This window comes from Salvelinus sp. IW2-2015, linkage group LG31 (assembly GCF_002910315.2).
Source record: "Salvelinus sp. IW2-2015 linkage group LG31, ASM291031v2, whole genome shotgun sequence".
Classification (NCBI taxonomy): Eukaryota; Metazoa; Chordata; class Actinopteri; order Salmoniformes; family Salmonidae; genus Salvelinus; species Salvelinus sp. IW2-2015.
In genome coordinates this window covers 5433866-5450596 of record NC_036870.1, presented here as the reverse complement: position 1 = coordinate 5450596, position 16731 = coordinate 5433866, and the positions used below count along the sequence as shown (strand labels likewise).

The window sequence follows — 16731 nt, the reverse complement described above, 5'->3', positions numbered from 1 at the left end:
AGAAACAGGATATATAAGGGTAGTGCTGTTGAAGGAGATGGATACTCTGAGAGTCACCATATAAAAATACTGGCAGGTGTTGAGCCAAATGGAAATGAGTATCATGGAGAAGGAATGCAGAAAGAGATGGAATGACATCGATTTTGAGGGGTATTTTATATTGCTGTGATCACTTAAGATCCTCATTACAAATAAGAATCTGTGTCGTTACCTGCACAACAATATATACATATTATGGCAAAAAGGAGAGAAACAAGTGGACAGAAGGGAAAAAAACGGTCAAAGTTGCAAACATTTACTGCAAGTGGACTGAATACTGAATAATAATGTATATTACTATACATGTATGTTTATGTTCTTTTATTTCTTTTTAATACGTTTAAACTTAATTGAAATATATAACACGAATAAAACAAAATGTATATGTACTCCACATTCATAAACCCTCAAAAACAACGCTGAGAATTCTGAAATTACAACAAACTCGTTTTCCCATGATGCAATGGTATTTCCTTCCTATCTCGCGCCTTTCCATCTTGTTTCACCAGAAGCGCTACAGACACAGCGCACCACCACCGTTGTTGTTATAGTAGTGAATAATGGCGGCAGCGGGAGAGGGATTATCATCTCCCGCTAATGTCGCGGGTTCCAGCACGCCGGCCGTAGCCCGGGCCCGTTTCCCGGGCCGGCCATGGACATCTCGTATTCGGCTACGATCGGAGAAACGTCCGCAGCGGGGAAGGTTGGGCTCGGAAAGTGGAGGGATAGTCACAGGAGGCCGAAGGCCCATCAACATTGGACTAACGTTGAGCGAGGACCCGTCACTGCTGCGTTTACTCGGGATTGCTGATAAACATAGGCGCCAGAGAGACGCGGGTTTCTACTCAAGCGGGAGTGGAGAGGTGAGTTTCCAAGCCGTGCAACAGCCCCACACCACAGACCCAATTAACACGTGTATGTTCCACAGCCTTCGCTGTGTAATATAGATTATATTGAGAATCAAGTGTCTGTAACGTTCGTTACCTGGCTACAGTAGGTATCCAACTATACAATTGTTCAAACTTCAAATCTTRCTGAACCAGAATCTGGGTTTACAGGTGACGTTCTAGCCGTATTCAACGCCTCTTTTATAAATCCGKATTGTGGTTCAAATGTTTGCTAGTTACTGTACCAATCCACTGTACTCGGTGACAAGTAAACGTTAGTAGCTAACAGTGATAACATCTCCTGACAGCCTTCTGACTGACATTAACGTTACCAGGATCTTTGATAATCGATGATTTTAGGCGGTGAAATTCGTGGTAGCCAACATGACTCTGTCTGGATACAAGTTTTTCTGCCAATTTAACTAGCTATACTAAAACAATGTAGTTAGCAAGTGATGCTATCTAGATAGCAACTTTTGCAACACAGTCACATTTTCACACATCCACCATCACTCTACGTAGTATCAACACAWTATAACATATTTGGTATCAACGTTGCCCCTGTTCAGTCAGATTATGCCATAGTATCTGTCATTTAGTCCACTCCCGACAGCCCCCATCGTAAGTGAAAGATGTCTGGCCCTGTGGAACAGAAACGATCTTGAGATATTCCACTGCATGCTTTAAGTGGGCTACACCAAAAGCTTGGCCCGTGTGTCATTTAAACTAAGAGCAGTTTGTTCTAGCACCATAGCCTACTAGTATTGACAGTTAATTTTTATGTGAGCTTGTAATCGCATTATCAATCAAATTGGCGCTCATGCCATGCTCACCACAACTAGGCTAATTGCTGCGTGACATGCCCCATTCGGCAAGCAATTTAGAACTAGTCTACTGAGACCAGTGGTCACCAACCATTTCTGAGTGAAGATTACTTTGAGTSAAAATGCCACCCAAGATCTACCGATCAGAATAGATTTTTTTTTACATGACTTAATTTAAAAAACGTAAGCCTATGCAACATTAACGTATTACAAGCATTACTCTAGCCATGAGGTTTGTGAATCTCATAGCAACAATTATGTGTTGCTAATATGACTAGGATTGTGCCTTTGGATTCTGGATAACGAAAGAGAGTTGATATGAAAATAGAATAGGAGAGCAATGCTGGTTAATTGCATGAGGAAGTCTTCATAAAATGCCTCCACGTTTCTACTGATGGATTTTAACTGCTTGAGGAAGTCTTCATAAAATGCCTCCACGTTTCTACTGATGGATTTTCGCAAGGCAACTTTGAAGAAAGGTAAAACAGGCCTCATTATTCAAATCAAGTCAAATTTTATTTGTCACATGTAAGGTCTACAGCAGGTGTACATTTCACCTTACAGTGAAATGCTTACTTACAAGCCCTTAACCAACAATGCAGTTTTAAGGAAATCCCTAAAAAAGTAAGAGATAGAATAACAAATAATTAAAGAGCAGCAGTAAATAACAATAGCGGGGCTATATACAGGGGGTACCGATACAGAGTTAATGTGTCAAAGTGCGGGGGCACCGGTATTGAGGTAATTATGTACATTGTAGGTGGAGTTATTAAAGTGGCTATGCATAGATAATAACAGAGTGTAGCAGCAGTATGGGGGTGGGGGGGGCAATGCAAATAGCCTGGGTAGCCATTTGATTAGCTGTTCAGGAGTGTAATGGCTTGGGGGTAGAAGTTGTTTAGAAGCCTCTTGGACCTAGACTTGGCGCTCCGGTACCGCTTGCCGTGCGATAGCAGAGAGAACAGTCTATGACTAGAGTTGCTGGAGTCTTTGAAAATGTTTAGGGCCTTCCTCTGACACCGCCTGGTATAGATGTCCTGGATGGCAGGAGGCTTGGCCCCGGCGATGTACTGGGCCTTACACACTACCCTCTGTAGTGTCTTGCGGTCGGAGGCCGAGCAGTTGCCATACCAGGCAGTGGTGCAACCAATCAGGATGCTCTTGATGGTACAGCTGTAAAACGTTTTGAGGATCTGAGGACCCATGCTAAATATTTTCAGTCTCGAGGGGCAATATGTTTTGTCGTGCCATCTTCACGACTGTCTTGGTGTGCTTGGACCATGTTATTTTGTTGGTGATGTGAACACCAAGGAACTTGAAGCGCTCAACCTGCTCCACTGMAGCCCCGTCGATGAGAATGGGGGCGTGCTCAGTCCTCCTTTTCCTGTAGTCCACAATCGTCTCCTTTGTCTTGATCAAGTTGAGGGAGAGATTGTTGCCCTTGCACCACAAGGTCAGGTCTCTGACCACCTCCCTATAGGCTGTCTCATCGTTGTCGGTGATCATCCCTACCACTGTTGTCATCAGCAAACTTAATGATGATGATGGAGTCGTGCTTGGCCGTGCAGTCATGAGTACAGGAGGGAACTGAGCACGCACCCATGAGGGGCCCCCGTGTTGAGGATCAGCGTGGCGGATGTGTTGTTACCTACCCTTACCACCTTGGGGCGGCCCGTCAGGAAGTCCAGGATCCAGTTGCAGAGGGAGGTGTTTAGTCCCAGGGTCCTTAGCTTAGTGATGAGCTTTGAGGGCACTATGGTGTTGAACGCGAGCTGTAGTGAATAGCATTCTCACATAGGTGTTCCTTTTGTCCAGGTGTGAAACGGCAGTGTGGAGTGCGATCTGAAGGTGCGTGCGGTATGCGAATTGGAGTGGGTCGAAGTCAAGTAAAACATTCAGGGTTCAAACAATTATACTGGCTCAAGCTCACATTGCAAAGTGGTAAGTGTCGTGCTGATAGTCAGGCTATAGTATTGACAGTTCTTTTTTTTTTGTGAGCTTGTCATCGTATCATCAAATTGGCGCCCATGCCATGCTCACAACTAAGCTAATTTCTGCTTGACATGCCCAATTCTGCAAGCAATTTAGAACTAGTCTATTGAGCCCCGTGGTCACCAACCATTTCTGAGTGAAGATCACTTTCTGAGTCAAAATGAAAGCCGAGATCTCCAGATCAGATWTTTTTTACATGACCTAAAAAACGTAAGCCTATGCAACTATAACCTATTAAAAACAGTACTATAGAAATTACGTTTGTACAGTAGGCTATATGCCCAATTAGGGATGCACATTTCGGTACATTTTGCTGCCGACTAACTGACCCTCATTAACCAGTCAACAAACAGTTAAATTGKTTCCAAACAGTAAAATGAAGTGACCAACAAAAAATACTACTCGAGATCTGTATATAATGGCGAGATGCTTATGTTTCCGTCCTAACAATTAGTCAGCCCAATGCGGGAAGGCAAGCGACAAGTTTAGACCCAAAATAAGCCCATATATTGGGCTTATTTTGGACAGATTTTTGCAAAAGTGAAAACTCTCACTTTGCCACTTCCACACTGATACTGTTCATGCATACAAGGACTGGAACTTTTTCATTAAGAGCTTAATGGAAACATGCAACAATAGCACGCCTATCGTCTTACAGTTAAAAAGRCTATAGCCTATTATTGAACATGCAACTCTTGTAATGAAGTGGATAATAAAACGTCATTTTCCAAAATGCAATTAGCGGGAAAACCCATTCTAAACCATTTGCGAACAGTTGTGACAGAGATTGAAATCTCCTTTAGAAACGTAGAAAGATGGGGAATCTAATAGCAACAATTATGATGTGTTGCTAATATGACTAGGATTGTGCCTTTGGCTTCTGGACAACGAAAGAGAGTTGATATGAAAATAGAATAGGAGGGAAATGCTGGTTAATTGCTTGAGGAAGTCTTTATAAAATAATTGCCTCCACGTTTCTACGGATGGATTTTCGCAAGGCAACTTTGAAGCAAGTTAAAACAGGCTTCATTATTTGAATTAAAGTAAAACGTTCAGGTTTTAAACAATTATACTACCTCAAGCTCACATTGCAAAGTGGTGGGTGACACGCTGATAGTCAATGGAAGGCAGGCTATAGCCTATACAGGTGGTTCCCAACCTTTTCGGTTATTGTACCACCAACTGAATTTTGCTATGGCCGGAGTACTCCTGAAGTACCCCCTCGTGCATTTTACCAGTAGGCCTACGGTCTCATGAGTCTTCTCAAGTACCCCCTGTGGATAGGCGTACCCCTGGTTTGGAACAACTGGCCTATACACCCGAATGGCGAATGGGAGGCAAACCGGTTWACCCTTAACATCCTTAGGCCCAATACATTATCACTGCATATTGGCTTTGCTTGAATGGCCCTGCCAATGCATTGTTGTTCGGACCATTTTTCAAAATTTGAGGTAGCCTATATGATCACACCGGTAGTCGATCAGTTGTTGTATTACTTGTGAGCATACATTTTAATATTTTACTGGGCTGATGRTGCCTTCATCTGATGGTCAGTCTCAGCGGAGGGAGAGAGCAGGAGGAGACTGAGGTTCACCCCTACTCTCCCTTTCCTCCACTGACCAACACCGTCTTCCAGCTGATGGCGACACTTGAGTCGGACCGCATTATTTCTGCCTCGTACAGAAATTCATGTTGCTACTCCTATGAACAGGGAGAAAGTAAAATATTTCTACATATAAAAAAGACCCAAGCCGCTAATAATAATGCAAGCAAATCAATACACTTTCCTAGTCATTCATTACAGCTGCAGTATTGGTTGCAGCGCAAGTGGAAGTAGGAAGAATGCACATTTTAATAGCCTATAAAAGTGTTGACGGTGCCGAGTAAGAACTTAAACATGAACTCACTCATGAATACAGCAGCTCTTTTCTGTGTTCATTGACAGTCTCTCTGGTCATGGTTCGGGTGCAACTACCACCAACAGCACCTGATTAAAAAAAATGTATMGGAACGCAAGGCTTTATCGTTGCTTTTCGTACAGAAATGTTTAGCGATCGACCGGTTGGTGACGACTGTTATAGACCTATGCATCTTAGATAACTTGTTACTCACTCACCATCTCTTTTTTTTCAACAGCACTATCAGTCCCTGATATTCTTTTCACCAGGCTTTGTCTTTAACTTATTGAAAGTCTATATGTAGGCTTATTGATTCAACGCTATAGTTAGACGAAACTCACCGTTCATTTATTAATGTATCTTATGGAAGCGCAAACCATACTAATTTGTTGAATGGCAATGACCTCTGTTAGATTCATGCTGTTAGATTAMTGCTTAATTTCCATGATCATGGGGCTTTACAGTGTGACATCACTTTGTTCCGGCTGAACTGATGCAATCCTTGGTAGTGGGCTGTACAGTCACATTTTAAGTTGCTTCCTCTGTGTACGCCAGACAGCTCTACACAGTCACCTGATGTGGAGTACAGCAGTGGCATGGTTTCTCTGTCAGGGATTTTATCATTCTGATTCATTTACATTTGAGTCATTTAGCAGACTCTCTTATCCAGAGCGACTTAACCCTAATTTCTCCTTTAAGTCGACATATGTTTCACTTAGCCAGCTCTGAAATTCGAACCAGCAACCTTTCGGTTATTGGTCCAATGCTCTTAACCGCTAGGCTACCTGCCACCCCTGAATTAGAGGTCGACCCATTATGATTTTTCAACGCCGATACCGATTATTGGAGGACCAAAAGAAGCCGATACTGATTAATCGGCCTATTTATTTATTTATTTATTTATTTATTTATATATATATATATATATATATTGATTTATAGATATATTAAGATAATATAAAGTTAAAATAAGTGTTCATTGTTCATTCAGTATTGTTGTAATTGTCATTATTACATATATATATATATATATATATATATATATTTGTAATAATGACAATTACAACAATACTCAATGAACACTTATTTTAACTTAATATAATATATCAATAAATCAATTTAGTCTCAAATAAATAATGAAACATGTTCAATTTGGTTTAAATAATGCAAAAACAGTGTTGGAGAAGAAAGTAAAAGTGCAATATGTGCCATTGTAAAAAAGCTAACGTTTAAGTTCCTTGCTCAGAACATATGAAAGCTGGTGGTTCCTTTTAACACGAGTCTTCAATATTCCCAGTTAAGAAGTTTTAGTTTGTAGTTATTAAAGGACTGTTTCTCTCTATACCATTTTGTATTTCATATACCTTTGACTATTGGATGTTCTAATAGGTACTTTAGTATTGCCAGCCTAATCTCGGGAGTTGATAGGCTTGAAGTCATAAACCGCGCAATGCWTGAAGCATTGCGAAGAGCTGTCCAACTCGTGTTATTTCATAGTTTTGATGTTTTCACTATTATTCTACAATGTGGACAATAGTAAAAAAAAATAAGAAAAACCTTTGACTGGTGCTGTATCTTAGGGAAGTGCAAACATACTAATGTCTTGAGTTTGAATATTAAACTTAACTGTCTGACAGAGAACCTTGAATCAGTAGTCTTTTGCATGAATGCACATTTTAATGTGACAAAGTGAATAAATAGTGGGTGTATTTTCAGTAATGAACTAGATGAGTAACTTCCAACCTAAGTGATGGGTATTTTAATTTATTGTACAAAAACTAAAAAGTGTGCAAGTGGATAACATTGCAGCACAGCAGCCTATAGGAGGAGGAGCCAAAATACGACAGAGGATTTCATCACATTTTAAAGTGAGCTATTGGAACTTTTAACTCGATCAACATCAATATGTTATTTTATATTCACTCACAAATCTGGCATCACAATTTGTGTATATCAACACAATCGTTATTGTGGCAAAGTTGAAGGAAATGAACAAAGTATGTTCAAGAAGATGAAACTAGCAAATTGATTGGAGAAGTGGAAATATCAGCAAGATGTATCCTATATCCATGTGCTCTTTTAGTCTGCAATTTTGTGGTCAGCAAGTGTAGTTTGTTGATGATAGGTTTGTAACCAGGAGCAAGACTCTTCCTCAGTGATTCTGGGCCTGTATTCAAAAAACATCTCAGAGTAGGAGACGGAGTGCTGATTTAGCATCAGTTTTTCCTTTTAGATCATAATGAATAAGCTTATGGAGGGGTAGGGTTGCAAAGGGTCGGAAACTTTCCGGTAAATTTCCGGAATTTTTCTGGAAATTTTCCATGGGAAGTTAAGCCCGAGAAGATAATTTTGCTTAAATTCATCAAAAACGTTTTTTTTTGTGGGATACACATAAAGCAATTTTAGGTTTTGTGGCATATTTTGGTTAAACTTTTCCCAATTCAATGGAATTGCAACCCTCTGCACGCACAGTGCATTCTTCCATCACATGTACAGCTGATTCTCAAGATCTTGCACACTAATAAGATGCTATTGAGCCCACACTACTACACTGTCTGAGCCAAGGACTACATGCTTTCAGGTAAGTTCTGATTACAATACTGGGTGGGGTAAATATATTTTATATGACATTAATTTGTTAACTAGTAAATAGTGTCCTACAGCAAGGAGTGTTTAAATAATTTCTCTTAACAATTTCTGCTTGTTTGTATTTGCTACCATGTGGGTTTCCATACATATTTCATAATTTAAAAAAATATCTTACAAAGGAGTTTAATCTAACTGCTTAACTATTTATCTGTACATGGATATGTGTGTGTGTATATATATATATATATATATAATTTTTTTTACAGGAAAATGCCACCGGCACTATCTGTGGAGACATTTCACTGCAGCTAATGTAGTAGGAAAAGCTGTGTACATTTGCAAATACTGTGCCAAATCATATGTGAAGAATCACAACAAGCAACCTTTGACCAATGTCCCTCTACTTCTATTCAAGGTGAAAATGATGAATCAGGCAATTTATCGATGGCAACAGCTCATGGTCTTCCTGGAATCAGAAGTTTTTTTGACTCAATGGAGGAACGTAGTCAGAGAAATTCTGATGAATGTCTTGCTTGAGCTGTGTGTGCAACTGGTTCACCTCTGATGCTCACAGGCAATGTGTATTGGAAGAGATTTCTGAATGTTCTTTGCCCAGCATACACCCCTCCAACCAGACATGGTTTATCTACTCATTTGCTGGATGCAGAGTTCATCAGAGTTCAAGTGAAGGTCAAGGAAATCATAGAGAAAGCAGACTGTATTGCAATCATCCCTGATGGGTGGTCGATTGTTCGTGGGCAAGGAATAATTAACTTCATCATTTCCACCGCTCAACCAGTATTCTACAAGAGCCCAGACACAAGGGACAAGACACACCGGTCTCTACATTGCAGATGAGCTGAAGGCAGTCATCAATGACCTTGGACCACAGCAGGTATTTGCACTGGTGACAGACAATGCTGCGAACATGAAGGCTGCTTGGTCTAAAGTGGAGGAGTCCTACTCTCACATCACACCCATTGGCTGTGCTGCTCATGCAATGAATCTGCTCCTCAAGGACATCATGGCACAAAACAATGGATACACTCTACAAGAGAGCCAAGGAAATGGTTAGGTATGTGAAGGGTCATCAAGTTATAGCAGCAGTCTACCTCACCAAGCAAAGTGAGAAGAATRAGAGCACCACATTGAAGCTGCCAAGCAACACCCGTTGGGGTGGTGTTGTCATCAWGTTTGACAGTCTCCTGGAGGGGAAGGAGTCTCTCCAAGAAATGGCCATATCACAGTCTGCYGATATGGACAGCCTCATCAAGAGGATCCTCCTGCCTGATGTATTTTGGGCGAGAGTGGTAAGCAGCCTGAAACCTATAGCAGTAGCCATTGCATGGRTTGAGGGAGACAATGCCATCCTGTCTGAYGTTCAGACTCTGCTTGCAGATGTAAGAGAAGAAATCCATACTGCCCTGCCCACTTMACTGTTGCTCCAAGCAGAGAAAACTACAGTACTGAAATGCATCAAAAAGCRTGAAGACTTGAAGCCCATACACGCAGCAGAGTACATGTTGGACCCCAAGTATGCTGGCAAGAGCATCCTGTCTGGTGTAAAGATCAACAAGGCCTATGGTGTCAAGATCAACAAGGCCTATGGTGTCATCACTACCGTGTCTCACCACCTTGTTCTGGATGAGGGCAAGGTTCTTGTGAGTCTGGCGAAGTTCACTTCCAAGCAAGGGCTTTGGGGTGGAGAAGCAATATGGCAGTCGTGCCAACATATCTCATCAGCCACCTGCTGGAAGGGACTTTGGGAATCTGAGGCTCTTTCCCGTTGCCTCCATCATCCTCCAAATCCCACCAACATCAGCCGCCTCAGAGCGCAAATACAAGGGTTGGAAAATTGGTGGCCATCCGGTCARCTTTGAATCTTTTTGAGCCTGACAACGAGCCATCCTCAGCAAGGTTGGACAGTGAAGATGAGTCCTCAGACTCTGATGTTTAAGAGGTGGACATTGAGGAGGTCCAGGGAGAAGACATGGAAGCCTGAGAGGATGACAACCAAAGCTTTAGTTTCTCGACTATTATTTTACAGATGTATGTTGAAAGTGTTTTTGGGAGATGCGATGGATCATTGGGGATCATTCAATATTCCCTTTTGTTGTTCAGTGAAATCATCCCATGTGAAGAGTCAACCCATTTAATTAAAGTTCAATTTGTAAATAAATTGTTCTTATTTCTATTGGAAGGATTTAATCATTTGCAATTGTCTACTTATGATAAGGTAAAAAGGTTTATGTTTCTGTCTCGATATGGTAAATATATCCAATGCAAAAAACATCTACGTTTAAATGGTATTAATATTAATTTGCATATATTTCAGTAATTCCCATATTCCTTTTAATTCCTAAGGAAAGTTTCCACCTCTGAATACTCCCCAAAATGTGCAACCCTATGGAGGGGGGGACCTSATCCTAGATGTTTTGTGTTTACGGGCCCAGGTCCCCCCTGTCAATTCATTATGATCTAAAAGGCTAAACTGATCTTAGATCAGCACTCCTACTCTGAGACGCTTTCTGAATACAGTTGGAATACAGGCTGCAACTTTAGCYTGATACAAAATCAGCTAGTCGTGTGAGTGTATCTTGTCTTTTCACAAATAAAGTTCTCTTTATGTCACCCAGGTTTTTCTATATCCCATCCGTTTTTACTTCCAGTAAGAAGGTAGTCWCCGGCCCCTATATCGTCTTTGCAGTTTCTTTTGTMACACTTGACTGACTGCATAAAACTGGGACAGATTACATGGTGGTAGGTTGCTCTCTCGGATAGTGCGATGCTATCTAAATTTAGCCTATTAAGCTGATGCAGTTTTAGTCGAGATCAATTTTTGCCTTGCTATTTTTTATTGTTCCTTTTCTTACACATCCTCAACTTCCGGCAATGTGGAAAAATAGTATTCAGATCAGTATTTGTGAACATTGTACATTTCAGTGTACATGTCATGATGGTGTATGTTTTCTGTGGRAAGTAGAGTTTGATCAATGTTCACACTTTGCAGTTGCAATAGCCTAGACCTAATTGAAATTACACATTTGCAGTTATACCCCRCTACATTTTGAAGCCTGATCTTTCAAATCAGTTCAGTGTGACGGTTTGTAACCAGATATCAGCTGGGTTGCTGCCCATGGTTTCATCTGATCCCRCCCCTTACCAACCCTGTGATGAGATCGAATAGGCCTAAACATTTCATTATTAAGGCCWACTGTACTATACATGCAAAGTATTGCAATTCTGGTTGTTAGGGCCCGTATTATATATTTTTTTGCTGAACACGGTGTGATGTGTGAACATTAAATTATGCTTTGTGTTCCTACCCTGGGTTTTTATGTGTTTTAGGATGAGGATTTCCCTGGGTTTGGGACTGAATACCGGCCGACACTCTCAGCACACAATGTCTCTGAAAGTAAGTAGGCTAATGATGAACAATAATGTGAGATATCAATTTTGTGCTCAGGATTTCCTAGCAGAAATATGCAGTAGCCTTCATGTTTGGGATTTATAGCTTTGATAGCATACCTAATAATATGCATCAAGTTATTGTCTGACATTGGTCTRTTCGTATTAAGACACTTATGTTTCCCTGTCTTGTTTCTAGGCAGGCCTCTCCAATTATCATTATTGAAGCCAGAAAATCCTCCCCCAGCTCCAGAACTTATGGCAAAGCTTGAGAAAAGTGGAGTGAAGGGCTCAAAAGAAGACCCTAAGGTTGGAGAGGGCCAGGAAGAAGAAAACGCAGTGAAACCCAAAATAATTGCCAAACTGCCAGCCCGAAAAATGTCACCCAGTTCTGGGATTAAATCTAGAGGAAAGCAGGCTACTGGGACCAAGGCCTCAAAAGGCAAGGGCAGTGCAAAATCAAATGGTTCCAACAGGAAAAGGGGAAGCAAGGTGGTGGAATCGTCTTCAACAGCCAGAAAGGGGAACAGGCAAGACCAAACAACAAAGTTGGGCAGGGGAGGCTCAGGGTCCAGCACAGCCCGACCCCAAACCAGCAGAGACAAGCAGGGAAAACTGGTGTGGACCCTGACAGTGGTCAAGGGCAAAGGGAAGGCCTCCAAGAGCAAAGAGGAAGGGGAGGTAACAGCAGACAAAACCGAACCAGACCAATCTGAGCCACAGATGTCTGGGAAAAGAGGATCTCAGCAAGACCAAACTGGTGTGGACCCTGACATTGGTCAAGGGCAAAGGGAAGCACTGTCCCCTAAACCTGTGAATAAGCAGCAGCAGAGGAGGAGAGTGTCCAAGGGAACAGAGGAATCCCTTGAGGCTGGAGCTGAGATGGAGCAGAATCCAGCAATGTCCCGGGAAAGAAAGAAACAAGCACCGTATAAGCGCAAGTCATTATTTGGCCACAGGAGGAAGCCCGGGAATGTGCAGAGGCTTAGAACGCCAGAGTCTGTTGTGAAACGCTTTCGTCGTAAGTTTGTCTTCTTCACCTACGTGCCAGAGTACCTCCCAGACCAAGTGAAGCAGGAGGGAAAGGAGCAGCAGCCGCAGGGGGAGAGCACCAGGACAGAGGGCGAGCCTCTCCTGTCTCCTGGAGAGATCGAGCAGGGAGCCAGCAGTAACCTCTCCTCGCCTGTGGTGAGTGCCAGATCTTCACGTGTCATCAAGGCACCCAAGAGGTTCCTCAATGACGAGATAATATCCTGGCCCAGGGGCTCCCTGAAAAAGAATAGCCAAGGCAAGGTGAAGGAGGAGGATGCCATGAGCCTATCCTTCTATGATTCAGACAATGATGACATTGACCACTTGTCTCAAACTCCAGGTCAAAATGAGTTCAAACCTAAAGTTTCCAGCTCAACTGGTAAAAAAACACTTCAGACAAGCCTGTCCTCAACCCTGTCTGTGAAGGACTCAACGCTCAGCCCAGGCTCATCCCACCTCGAGGTCTACGAGAGACTCAAGAAGCTGACCCTCAGCCTGGCCCAGAAGAAGAAAGGCCTTGGTGCTGCTGAGGGTGAAATGGAAGAAGAAGATGAAGCCCAGGAGGACTGGAGTTTGACCTCGCCGGTTAGGAAGAGAGGGAGGTCCAAGCTGAAAATGGAGGACCTCAACTCTCCTGGGGTTGTGAGGAAACTGGCTGTGCAGGTCCGTAACGCTGCCGCTGCATCATCTGCTGTGACTCTGGAGGAGGCAGCAAACGACACAGAACATTTCCAAGGTAAGGCATTTTGTGTGTTCAGTTACATACAGTTGAAGTCGGAAGTTTACGTACACTTAGGTTGGAGTCATTAAAACTCGTTTATCAACCACGCCCAAACTGTAGTTTGTTAAAAAKAAATTTGTGGAAAGTCGGTTAGGACATCTACTTTGTGCATGAGACAAGTAATTTTTCCAACAATTGTTTACAGACAGATTATTTCACTTATAATTCACTGTATCACCATTCCAGTGGTCAAGTTACAGTACCTAGTTGACTGTACCTTTAAACAGCTTAGAAAATCCAGAAAAGGATGTCATGGCTTTAGACAATTTCTGATAGCTAATTGACATAATTTGAGTCAATTGGAGGGTACCTGTGGGATGATTTCAAGGCCTACCTTCAACTTCAGTGCTCTTTGCTTGACATCATGGGAAAATCAAAAGAAATCAGTCAGACCTCAGAAAATAAAATTGTAGACCTCCACAAGTCTGGTTCACCCTTGGTAGCAATTTCCAAACGCCTGAAGATACCACGTTCATATGTACAAACAATAGTACCAAAGTTTAAACACCATGGAGCCACACAGCCGTCCATACCGCTCAGGAAGGAGACGCGTTCTGTCTCCTAGAGATGAACGTGCTTTGGTGTGAAAAGTGCAAATCAAATCCCAGAATAACAGCAAAGGCCCTGTGAAGATTCTGAGAGAAAACCCGGTAACAAAAGTATCTATTATCCACAGTATAAAACCAAGTCCTATATCGACATAACCTGAAAGGCCGCTCAGCAAAGAAGAAGCTACTGCTCCAAACCGCCTAAAAGCCGACTACAGTTTGCAACATGCACATGGGACAAAGATTGTACTTTTTGGAGAAATGTCCTCAGAATGTTTGGCATAATGACCATCGTTATTTTGGAGGAAAAGGGGGACGCTTGGCAAGCGAAGAACACCAGTAACCATGCAGGGGTGCAGATTCTTTGGGCTTTTGCTGCAGGCCTGGTGCACCACAAATAAATGCTCATAAAGGAAGGACAATTATATGGATATATGTGAAGAGAAAAACAATTCTCAAGACATCAGTTAGGAAGTTAAGCTGGCGCCAATGGTCTTCCAAAGGACAATGGACCCCAAGTACTTCCAAATGTGGCAAAATGGCTTAAGGACAACAAATCAAGGTATTGAGTGCCATCACCAAAACCCTTGACCTCAATTCCCATAGAACATTCATGGGCAGTACTGAAAAAGCGTGTGAGCAAGGTGGCTTACAAACCTGACTCAATTACACCATCTCTGTCAGAGAATGGGCCAAAAATTCACCCAACTCATTTGGAAGCTTGTGGAGGCTACCAAACATTACCCAAGTTAAACAATTGAAAAGGCATGCACAAAATCCTAATGAGTGTATGTAAACTTCTTACCCACCTGGAATGTGATGAAAGAAATAAAACTGACATCAATCATTCTCTCTACTATTATTCTGACATTTCACATTCTTAAAATAAAGTGGTGATCCTAACTGACCTAAAACAGGGAATCTTTACTAGGATTAAATGTCAGGAATTATGAAAAAAATTAGTTTAAATGTATTTGGCTAAGGTGTATGTAAACTTCCGACTTCAACTGTGTGTATATATATGTATATATATATTTTTTTTTTTTGCTTAATGGATATTTAGGAACTATCTGTTTCTTTATTCCAGAAAATGATTTGGGCTTTTGTGATAAAAGTAGTCTGTTTTAGTGCATTTAGGAAACCACATATTACCATAGGATTGAGCAGTTTACCAGAAGGCTCTGGTCAAAAGTAGTGCCCTATCCCCCTGATTCTTGCTATCCTCCTGTTTCCTGCTTACAAGCAAAAACTAAAGCAGGAAGTACCAGTGACTCGCTTAATACGGAAGTGGTCAGATGACGTGGGTGTTGYGCTACAGGACTGTTTTTCTGTAACAGACTGGTATATGTTCTGGGATTAATCCAATGGCATTGAGGAGTATACCACCTCAATCACCAGCTTCATCAATAAGTGCATTGACAACGCCATCCCCACAGTGACTGTACGTACATTTCCTAGCCAGGAGCCATGGATTACAGGCAACATCCGCACCAAGCTAAAGGCATGAGCTGCCAATTTCAAGGAGTGGGACACTAATCCGGACGCTTATAAGAAATCCCGCTATGCCCTTAGACGAACCATCAAACAGGCAAAACGTCAATACAGGACTAAGATTGAATCCGACTACWCCACTCGTCGTATGTGGCAGGGCTCGATAAATATTACAGATTACAAAGTGAAAACCCAGCTGCAACCTGCCCAGTGACACGTGCCTACCAGATGAGCTAAAGCAACACTGAAGCATGCATGAGAACACCAGCTGTTCCGGATGACTGTGTGATCACGCTCTCCGTAGCTGATGTGAGCAAGACATTTAAACAGGTCAACATTCACAAAGCTGCGGGAACATACGGAATACCAGGATGTGTACTCAAWGCATGGGCAGACCAACGRACAAGTGTCTTCACTGACGTTTTCAACCTCTCTCTGACCGAGTCTGTTGGTCTGTTTGAAACATATAGGTATAAAAAAGTCCCTGTGCCCGAGAAAGCGAAGGTAACCTGCCTAAATTATTTCTGCCCCGTAGCACTCACGTCAGTAGCCATGAAGTGTTTGAAAGGCTGGTCGTGGCTCACATCAACACCATCATGCCGGAAACCCTAGACMCACTCCAATTCGCATACCAACCCAACAGATCCATAGATGACGCAATCTCTATTGCACTCCACACTGCCCTTTCCCACCTGGACAAAAGGAACACCTATGTCAATCAATCACATTTATTTATAAAGCCCTTGTTACATCAGCCGATGTCACAAAGTTCTGTAYAGAATCCCAGCCTAAAACCCCCAACAGCAAGCAATGCAGGTGTAGATGCACGGTGGCTAGGAAAAACTCACTAGAAAGGCCGGAACCTTGGAAGAACCAGGCTATAAGGGGTGGCCAGTCCTCTTCTGGCTGTGCCGGGTGGAGATTATAGCAGAACATGGCCAAGATGTTCATAGATGACYAGCAGGGCAGATTATTATTATAATCACAGTGGGTTGTAGAGGGTGCAACAGGTCAGCACCTCAGGAGTATATGTCAGTTGGCTTTTCATAGCCGATCATTCAGAGTATCTCTACCGCTCCTGCTGTCTCTAGAGAGTTGAAAACAGCAGGTCTGGGACCAGGTAGCACGTCCGGTGAACAGGTCAGGGTTCCGTAGCCGCACCTATGTGAGAGTGCTGTTCATTGACTACAGCTCAGCGTTCAACACCATAGTGCACACAAAGCTCATCACTAAGCTAAGGAC

General features: G+C 42.4%; 1 protein-coding gene across 1 annotated transcript in view; it reads left to right on the top strand.

The window, feature by feature from the left end:
• The first annotated feature begins 528 nt into the window (after positions 1-528).
• Positions 529-16731, top strand: part of kmt2ba (lysine (K)-specific methyltransferase 2Ba) — an 87637-nt gene continuing 71434 nt past the window's right edge. The window contains exons 1-3 of the mRNA XM_023975693.2: positions 529-902; positions 11578-11644; positions 11837-13405. Of these exons, the coding sequence (XP_023831461.1) occupies positions 600-902; positions 11578-11644; positions 11837-13405 (1939 nt within the window). The 5' untranslated portion in view covers positions 529-599. The remainder of the gene's footprint in view (positions 903-11577; positions 11645-11836; positions 13406-16731) is intronic.